Raw genomic sequence first — 9,853 nt, 5'->3', positions numbered from 1 at the left:
GATTATATTTGACACAGTCGGCTTAATTTAATTTGAATTTTTATTGACTTTTTATGATCCTGCTGATTCAAACGCTTACATAAACACAAATTAATCTTTCAACTCCTAACTTTTCGAGAATTTTTTTTAAAAGTTGTAGTATCAGAAAAAAGATGTTCAGACTCTTGTCCCTTCTTAATATTTATTTTCACGGTCGCCGGTATATATAACTTTTAAAGTACTAATGGTCTTTTTATTCTAACATTTTAGATTCTTATACTTAATGAGGTTTCATATATTGAAGAAATTTCCTTCTTTATCTCACAAATTATTTGGCATAGTGCCTACTTTTACTGATTCAAACTAAGCTCTTTAATTAGATAATTTCGTACAAAGATTTACTTAAAATCCTGTTCTAAAACTAACACAGAATTAGTATATAGTTTCTTTTATAAATTTACCGCCACTGATTACCAAACAAAATCGTGGTTGGTGGTTTTCTATTAAAAAAGATACTACACATCGAGATATACCATACATATATATATATAAATTGCAATTATGCGGGAGGTTTAAATAGAGGTCGATCTCTAACTTTAACCATTTATGGAAGAAATTGTATTTAACATGTCTAACAAACTAACATAAAATAATGAATATATATGTATAGATCTAGTAAATAGAAGTAAAGGTATTTAACAAAATTAAATATATAATAAAAATAAATAGAACTGTATCTACCATGCAATAATATTGAGAGCAAATCTTTTTATTACCAAGTTTTATGTCTTCAAAATGCAAGTGTATTATGCTCTAACAAATATTATCATATAAAAACAAAAAAGTATCTACTATTAATTAACTAGCTTGATACCCGCCCGATTCACTGAGCTTAAAAGTAAAAACTACCGCTTTATAGCCCCCACCTCTCTTGATGTCACTTATCTCCCTACCATAACACTTGAAGGGATTGTTTTACGCAGCTAAAAGGAATGCATAGTTTTCTATATTTTTAATTGTAAAATAGTCATAATTCATTGAGTATATCAGAAAAGATGGCCAAGACTTGTTTGACATTTACTATTTTAAATTTTGACAGAATTCTTTAATTGATGGTTCAAAATGATGATCGTACATCTGCTCCATCTATAATCATCATTTTGAACCAAAAATTAAAGATTTCTGTAAAAATTTAAAATAGTAAATGCAACGAACACAGATACATAAATCTTTATTATTTTTATAAATTATTGCTCATGTGTTATTCTGATGAATGAGCTATATTACCGCACAGTTTCATTAAAAAACATTCAGTTTTCCCCTCGACTATGCTCCCTGCCAATATATAATAAAGTAACTTAAGAACATTAAAAGTTGTTATTTATTTTTTTCGAAAATAAATACACATAAATTACTCATTCTTTGGACTCTATGTATTCTGGTAATTAAACTTTGTTTTCACATAGTCGCTATCTCAAAGATAGCGATATCAATCCAGAAACTATATCGTAATTCAAGGTATAATATATACGGGGTACTACACCTTACCCTACTATATATCATCCCGTGATATCCCACCTTCAAATTTGTGTTGCCTAAAATATTTAAGGTATTTCTAGCATGAAAACACTTGTCGACAGATTTGACCAATTTTTTTCACATGTTCAGAATAATTTTAGCTTGGAGATCCCGAAGTTGAAAAATTTTGAGTCGTTTAGATTGCAAGATAATCAGCTGCAAAGTTCGCGATTTCGAGGATCTGTGAAAAAATTAGGTAAGTTCTGTCCAAAAGTGGGTTTTACCATAGTTTTAGCATAGAAACTACAAATAACATGCTGGAAATACCATAAGAGTAAAAAATTATTATTATTTTCAAACAGTAGACTTGCATACTTGCATATTTTCTAACAGAGGACTTGCATACATACATAAAATAGAATATAGATCTTTTGTTCATCACTACATGGCAAGTTAATCATTTGTCAACACAAAAAATAGTTCGAATTGAAAATCTTTTTATTACTTTAAATAACATCCATTTGTATATTATAAGTAGATGTCCTAACATTTGATAATAATAAGAAGAAATTTTCAATAGAACATGCACATAACATAAAATATGATAATAAATTATTTTAAATACGTTACTTGTTTCAATAATAGGTATATATATCGATTTAATAAAATAATATATTTAACATAAATTAGTGCTACAATATTCAATACATACATATATGAGACAAAATAATAATAATAAAATTGATTTATATTAATAATTATTTATGTTTTACAATAAAAATTACAATAACATTACATTCATTTGTAATATTATGCACATGTAGTTTAATCGTATTATAAATTAATTTATTATATTTTACTATTAAATTAAAAGATGTCATTTTTAAATTTAATAAAAACAAGCGAAAACAAATAATTGACTGTGTTAATTGTTGAAATACCATATATAGGCAGTGTTGATGACCTAATTGTTTGGTTTTTACGTCATGTAAATACAGAAAGATATACACTCTTAGAAAGCCAGACACATGTAACTGATATTCCTATATAATACATACTAAAAAAGTTCCACCTAATTTGAACCGTTGTGGATAAACAGTGATGTTTACGAAAAAAAGTTTTAAACAAAAGTTGTTTATTTTTTGTTATAAGGAACATTTTTTACATTTTGTCCGATCTCTAACGGTTTACAAGACCCAATTGACCTAATTAATCTCAAAAGTCACATAAATGATCTGTGTATTGACAAAAGTTGAAATGATTATATCTAAGAAAATTTGCTTATTTTGTACTATCTTAGATTATTTTAATATAAATTGTCCTATGAGCATAAATTGTACACCACAACAATCTTACACACATTATGTAAAGAATGTTTTAGAATTTTGCCGCATACTTAAATAAAATCTTTATCCAGTGGCGTAGGCTATCATAGGGCTAAGTAGTGCAGTGCACCACGGCCTCGAAGGTCAGCTAGCTTCCAAAGCTAGCACACCGCGAGGCTGCTGGCAAGAATTATGCTAAAACTCACTTTTCAACAGAATTTACCGAATATTTGTTTCACAGGCTAAAAATTGTGCTTTCTTTTAAATCCCCAAAAAATCAGAAATTTTAACCGTCTAAAACACGAGATTATTAATGCCGAAGTTCCCAATTTTGACAATTTACGTCGAAATTAATTAATATCTCAAAAACAAAACGACATGGTGCTATTTTTTTTTTTTTTTTTTTTTTATTTAAAAAAAATCTTTTCAACTCTCCTACTTTTTTTTAATTCTGTCGAGAGAATCTTTTAATATCGTAAAAATTAGTGAGTTTAACATGCTTTGACCCTCGAAATCGCGAACGATCTTAACGATCAAAAATTTCTGCAACTTCAGGATCTCACAGCTAACATTATCCTGGGTCTGTGAAAAAAATAGGGCAATATAATTTTAAATAGCTTATACCAGCTTCGTAACGATCTACAATAATGCTTTTGAGCAAGTACGTAGTAATTATTCTTTTATTATGAGTTTTTTAGAGCTAAAATTATAAAAAGAATTTTCCTTTTTTTTCTTACTAATAACCATCTGGAGTCCGGCCTATAATAAAATTGCCACATTTTACACATATGTTTATGGTTGCTTTATAAGTTTTATCATTAACCAATAATCAAAAATGATGATTGTTCGATAACAGTTGTGCAATTTATAACTTTAATACAATATGGGTTAGGCATTGGAAAATGATTATAATAAATATATGTACTTACATTTTCTTAATGTGTGAGTATTATAGCACAAGTAGAACCGCAAGTGTAACGTCTCTTTCTCATCGAGAAGAAAAATACAAGGTTTAAACCTAAAAAATAGACAGATAGGCATGTGAAGCAAGTTAATAAAAAGCTCGTAAAAAACCATAGAAAGTATATGGCTTAAAAAATTTTTATTTGACGTAGGTTAGGTTAGAGTGGCTGTCCTGGGTAGGACACACTTGGACCATACTATCAGTTGTGATTTCAAAAAGGGTTAGACCATCCCCGGTCTCTTCTTCATGAACCATTTGGAGCTATGATGTAAACGGATTTTAGGTTGGAGAGGTCGTCAAAGGAAGGCTGGCTCAAATAAGTCCATCTCCTCATGGCAAGAGCTGGACAGTGTCAAAAACTGCCGGAAATCGTCTCCTATTCCTCCTCATTGTGACAGCTCCTGCAATAGTCTCGAAACAGTGGTATGCCCAAGATCTTCGGAACGCCTACGATTGTACTCAGATCATATCTGTCTTGTAGTACTACAAGTACGTTTCTCCTTCTATTTAAAATTGGCCATTATTATGATATTCTCTTTGAAGAGAAACTTGCAGTTCCCTCATGGAACTCCTGGAAGTCTAGCAAGCTCGCCGGCTTCAGAATTTCCCAGAATGCTCCTGTATCCAGGTACTCATACCAGGTTTACATTCATTTGTTCCGCCAGCTTATTTAAGGACGTAAGGTAGTCATGTGTTACCTTTCAGGTTAGATAGACTGACCGCTTGGCAGTCGGTGAAGATAGTAATGTCGCTGCACCTAAGCATCATTGTTTACTCTCGAGGACGCAAATTGGCACATAACTTTGGTGTGAAAATTTGCAGGTACCTTCAACTAGTTGTCTTGTAAAAGGTTGTCGATAAACAAACAAACAATTATAGAAAGAACATTCGAAAAATTTCGAAATTTGCGAAAACCAAATCAAATGGCGGCCGAAAAATCGGCGAAATATGTTAGTTTTCTAAACTTTTCTAATTTATTAAAAATAATGCAAACGCGGACATTCAAGACTTTCTATACAGCATATTTTAATAATTCAGTCACTTATTTTTTATTTCCCTTTTATTATATGGACTTAAAATTTAATAATATTGCGTTTGCAAAATGATTCTAATTTTAAAAATATCTCACAATCAAAAATGTAAGACAACTGATAGATACTAAGTAGTAAGCGCCACGTGCATGTCCGGTTACTTTAAATTTTCTTCGTGCATTAAAATTACAAATTGTTTTGTCGTTAGTTGATATTCCAATAAAGGTATGATATTTTTTTATAAAGAAATAGGTACACCAGAGGATTCTTCATTTTTGTGCAAATTGACTTGATATTCACGGTAAAATGATTTCTGGTACGCCATTAAATAATAATATAAAATCTATATGATAATGGCAAGTAGTTCGCGTTCGATTGGTATTGATCATAATAGAATTTTTTATTTATTTATATTAAGGTACCTCTGAATTAATAAAATGTTTTACCTTGAATTTTATCAAATTATTCTATATTAATACATCCAATTAAATTCAATTATTTGTAATTTTTTACAAATTAAATTCAAACTCAATGATAAAATTGTGAGAAAATTAGTACAATGTTTTGTTTAATTCCAACAAAAAACCGCATTTGGTTTTAAAAAAAAATTCCCAAAAATGTTGTGTGCCCATCTGTCTGCCTGTTCTGTCTGTCTGTGGTATCGTAACACCGAAACAATTTAGCCGATTTTGACTTTTTTTTCTTTCGTTTGAAAGGTAATTTAATGAGGAGTGTTCTTAGTATGGTTCTTAGCTAGGGTTCCGTACCCAAAAAACTAACAAATTGACGACAATTTCAAAATCGGTTCAGTTTGGAAGTCTTTCCGCAAAAAAGGTAATTTAATAGAAAGTGTTATAAGATATGTTTCAAGTGTTAGAAACATGGAATTTTCCTGTCTTCGTCCAAATAACGTATCTTTTTCCAAATAATTTTCGTTTTTATTTAGTAATATTATTGACACTTTTTTTTTTAAACTTTTTATCTTATCTTATTTATTTAAACGAGCAATTCTTGTATCTATATATATATCAGTAATCTCGGAAACGGATCCAACGATTTTCCTAAAAATTAGTATGCAGGGGGTTTTTGGGGCGATCTAGGAATTTTTAGAAAACGTCGTTTTATCCGTGTTTTCAAGAAAAACTGAAACATTGAATGTAAAATATGACTCTTCATGACATCTATTGGCAACGAGATAAAGAACATTACCGGGACATTCAAATTGGACTTTTTTTTACTCAACAAATACCGAGTAAAGCTCGGTCATCCAGGTACTTCTCCTCTAAAAGAACAATTCAACGATATAAAAACTATTTATAAAAAATGAACTATAAACTGGAAGGCTGGAGTTTGATTTTGGTTACTTGCGTAACCAAAATCAAATGGCATGGCCAGAAAATAAAAAAATTTCTTTTTTCATCTTTGATGATGAAACCCTAAAAAGTGGAAACTTCCTCTTTGTTACACAATGAGTCGATTTTAACAAACACCACTACAAAATTTTCCATATAATTATTGTTACACATAGTAAATAATTTATTCATTCAAAAATCCTACACTACTATTCGATCGTGTAGTAAGCGTTTGCGCGACATTGATGTAATTCATTCGCAAACTCTGCCGGTAGCACCTACGCTACACCTCTAAAAGAATTATTTTACTAATAAACAAAGCTGAAGTATATTAAATGCGTGCAATAGTAAAAGATAACAAATATATAGCAGAGTAATGTTAAAATACACGAACTAAAACAGCATTTGTTATAGAATAGTGAAATCAAAAGAAAGGTCAGGGTGGGATCTGATCGATATAATAAATAGACAAGACACTAGCTCAATTTCAAATAGTTCTCAAAGTTGAGTTGAGTGTTAAGACCATTTAAATTTATAATAAATTTTTAACTAAAAATGCCGTCTCCAGGTTGCGATGGTTGCAAAGGTAATTTATTAAAAATTTGATTGTTGGTTTTGAATTGTTGTTTTAATAATGTTTTAAAATTTTGTATAAAATTTTTTTTTTTAGAAACTTGTGCTGAAAGCGCAAACTGTGGGGATGATTGTAAATGTGGGGAGAAGTGTACTTGTGGATCATCGGAGGAAAATGGTAAATATTTATCTGTTTTGTCTATAAATACTTTTTAAATGAATGAAATTTAGTATAGAAATAAACTATATTTATAATTAGGGTAGTATGCGATACTATCCAATTGGTAATAAAGTGATTAAGTGTCTTGTCTTATTAATTTAATGTTCTATCCACAAAAATACTTATGGAATATCCTTTTTGCCTGTCATAAACATTTTTCTTTAAAAGTTATAAACGTTTGTTAAAGGGTTCGATCCGTAAATAAAATGTTAAACAAAGGCGCGCAACTCTAAAAAATATTTGTTTAACTAAGTCGATAAAAAAGTGGTAATGGATCGTGGTAAAATGAATCGTAATCATTTTTAGCCATATTGTTCATATTTTCTCACCACAAATTCTCTCATTTTTCAAATGCTAGATACGAAAACGTTGGTTTTGAGATAACTATCGGATGATTAATTTACGCACTGAAAATTACATGTAACTGCGCTTTTAAGAGGGGTAATAACACAATCGGAATGCCTACTTCTGAATCTGGTCGAAACCAGAAAAGGATAGAATAAATTTTGCTTCTATTTTTTCTTTTCCCAATTTCAATTCCCTTTTTTCTGTAGAACGCGTATGTTGAAAATAAAATTCAAATTATTTAAAATCGTTGTGACAAATTTCTCGCAAAAATTTATCTACAAATAAACTTTAGGAAGCGTTATCGATAATTACTTCTATAAAAAAAATTGCAGAAAAAATTTAGCTCTTTTTCTACAGAATATTTTACCTTCCAATCTTTTTTTGTTATTTTATTATTTTTTATTATTTTCGAATTATTTAACAATATAAACTTCTTTTTTTTTTTGTTTATTTCGAAATAAATTTTTGCATTTAAATTGCAATATTTCAAAAAATATATATCCGAAACTGAAAGAACTTTTTGACCATGTTGTCAGTACCTAAATAAAGTAAATTGGAAAGCGGCCAGCATTAATTTTCGTTCCAGTAGTAAATTCGTCAGGTTTTATGCTGAATACCAGAAACATTCTTTTCGTTATAACTCCCTTAATTTTCGTGCCATTGACTTGAACCTTTTTTCATTTTCATTGTTTTTAAAGTAGTTACTTTTAAAAGTGTACAGAATACTTTTTTCAGAAAACGTAAAATTTTTCTGTTATTTGACGTAAAAAATACTACGAATTTCAAATATACTCGAATGAAACTTTTTGCTCAGATTTCATCACTCTATCGATTGCCATTTTCAACATATATTTTACTTCTATAAGGGGTGGTTACCACCCCCTGAGCAAAAAATCAACTCGGCACCATATAACTTTTGATCTAGAGAGTTGCACAAAGCTTAATCCCATTTTATCAAAATCGGTGCTATAGGTCAAAATTTAGAGATTTTTGTCTCCTCGTTTACTTTAGCCCCGGCTTCGCCTCAGCCTTTTTATTACACACGCCAGGAAATTAACTTTCTGGCCTAGGGTTCTAATATACTATTTTGTACCCATTTGGCAGTTCTAAACTTTCTACCATTTTTCCAAAAAAACAATCCATGATTAAATCTTCATTTTTCACTATTACCAAACTTACTTTTACCAATTCTCGAAATGGTAGACAAAAATTAAAGAATGAATTCACGGTCCATTATGATCTCTCATTATATTAATAAAATCATTTTTATTGTTTCCGCATGTTGAATTGAAATAAAAGAACTATAAAAACATTTACTTTGTATTAATTGATACCATAATATTTTTTTTCTTTTATTTACAGCTGATTCATGCGATTCATGTCCTTCTAAGAAAAAACAAGAGGAATCTACTGATTAGAATGCATCCTACTAAATAAAATACTACATCCTATGTTATCAGTGCGGAAGATGGCAGCATAATTATGTTACTAATATTATTAGTTTACTAATTCTTTTAATTTTTTGTTTTCTCAAGACTGGAAAATGGGACCTTTATTGATTTTATATTGGTAGATGTTGTGTGATATTTTTTAAGAATATGTTGTTTTTGTAAAGATGATGATATGTTTATTAAGATATGACTGTTTTGTTGAAAAAAATGAATAAATATTTCTTTTAAAAAGCATTTCAAAAACAAATTCCTTATATTTCCATTAGAATCACCAAATATCACCCACCGAGAAACGAATTAGCTTGCCTCAAAGAGAAATGGCATATTTAAAAATTACTAGTACGGGATTTAATTCCGACGATTCGTCTTTGTCAGGGGTTAAAAATCGTAACTATTATATGTAGTGTGTCTTTTATAAGTTGACAAAGTATTTGAAACTCGAAGAAGAACTATTATCGCTAAAAATTGGACAGACATTAAATTAAATCTAGATTTTCAAGCTCATTGAAAAGCTTACTTTACTCCGTAACTGGTAATCGATAGATGAGCACTTTGAATTAGAAAGTTGTTTGTTATTGATTACAAAAGTAACATTTTTGGTTCGAAACATTTTTCCACTAACCGTACAGTTTAGGCAAAATATAAAACTATAAAGTCAATGGTAAAAACGTACTGAAAAGTTTTATCCAAAATTGTTTTTTCTTATCAAAATTGTTATTTCGTATAATTTTTTCGTCGAAATCTATGTACTCTCTTCCAATAAACTTTTTATTGAAAAATTTTTCCAATAAACCCAATAAGAGTGATTTACTTTTCTATAAAGACCATTTTGGTTCAAATTGAATGACAAACGCACAAAAAGCTAGATTTTTGCTATCAATTAAAATCTAAGCTATTCGGTTTCCGAAAAAATGTTTGCATATTTATAAAGAACAATTTTCTAATTTAAAATGTTCATCTAATGTTTGTCAGTTTCGAATCAGAGTTAGGTTTTAATTGAACCTTAGAAAACTAAGATCGAAGTCGATGCCAGTATAAGATGTGTGCCTTTGAAAATAACATTTTTCGTTTGAAGCATTTATTTACCGAGTT

At 29.4% G+C, this 9,853-nt stretch overlaps 1 protein-coding gene across 1 annotated transcript; it reads left to right on the top strand.

Moving 5' to 3' along the window:
- The first annotated feature begins 6,583 nt into the window (after window positions 1–6,583).
- On the top strand, window positions 6,584–8,995 carry LOC123293743 (metallothionein-1). The gene is made up of 3 exons (XM_044874644.1): window positions 6,584–6,755; window positions 6,840–6,920; window positions 8,673–8,995. The coding sequence occupies exons 1-3, from the start codon at window positions 6,725–6,727 to the stop codon at window positions 8,726–8,728; spliced, it is 168 nt and encodes a 55-aa protein (XP_044730579.1). The 5' UTR covers window positions 6,584–6,724; the 3' UTR covers window positions 8,729–8,995.
- Window positions 8,996–9,853: the final 858 nt, after the last annotated feature.

Source organism: Chrysoperla carnea, chromosome 2, assembly GCF_905475395.1.
Source record: "Chrysoperla carnea chromosome 2, inChrCarn1.1, whole genome shotgun sequence".
Classification (NCBI taxonomy): Eukaryota; Metazoa; Arthropoda; class Insecta; order Neuroptera; family Chrysopidae; genus Chrysoperla; species Chrysoperla carnea.
This window is presented reverse-complemented; position numbering and strand designations above follow the sequence as displayed.

Coding starts and splice junctions, on each gene's coding strand:
- LOC123293743 (XM_044874644.1), top strand. CDS start 6,725: ATGCCGTCTCCAGGTTGCGATGGTTGCAAAG. Junction 6,756..6,839: donor AGGTTGCGATGGTTGCAAAG/GTAATTTATTAA, acceptor TTTTTTTTTTAG/AAACTTGTGCTGAAAGCGCA. Junction 6,921..8,672: donor TGGATCATCGGAGGAAAATG/GTAAATATTTAT, acceptor TTTTATTTACAG/CTGATTCATGCGATTCATGT.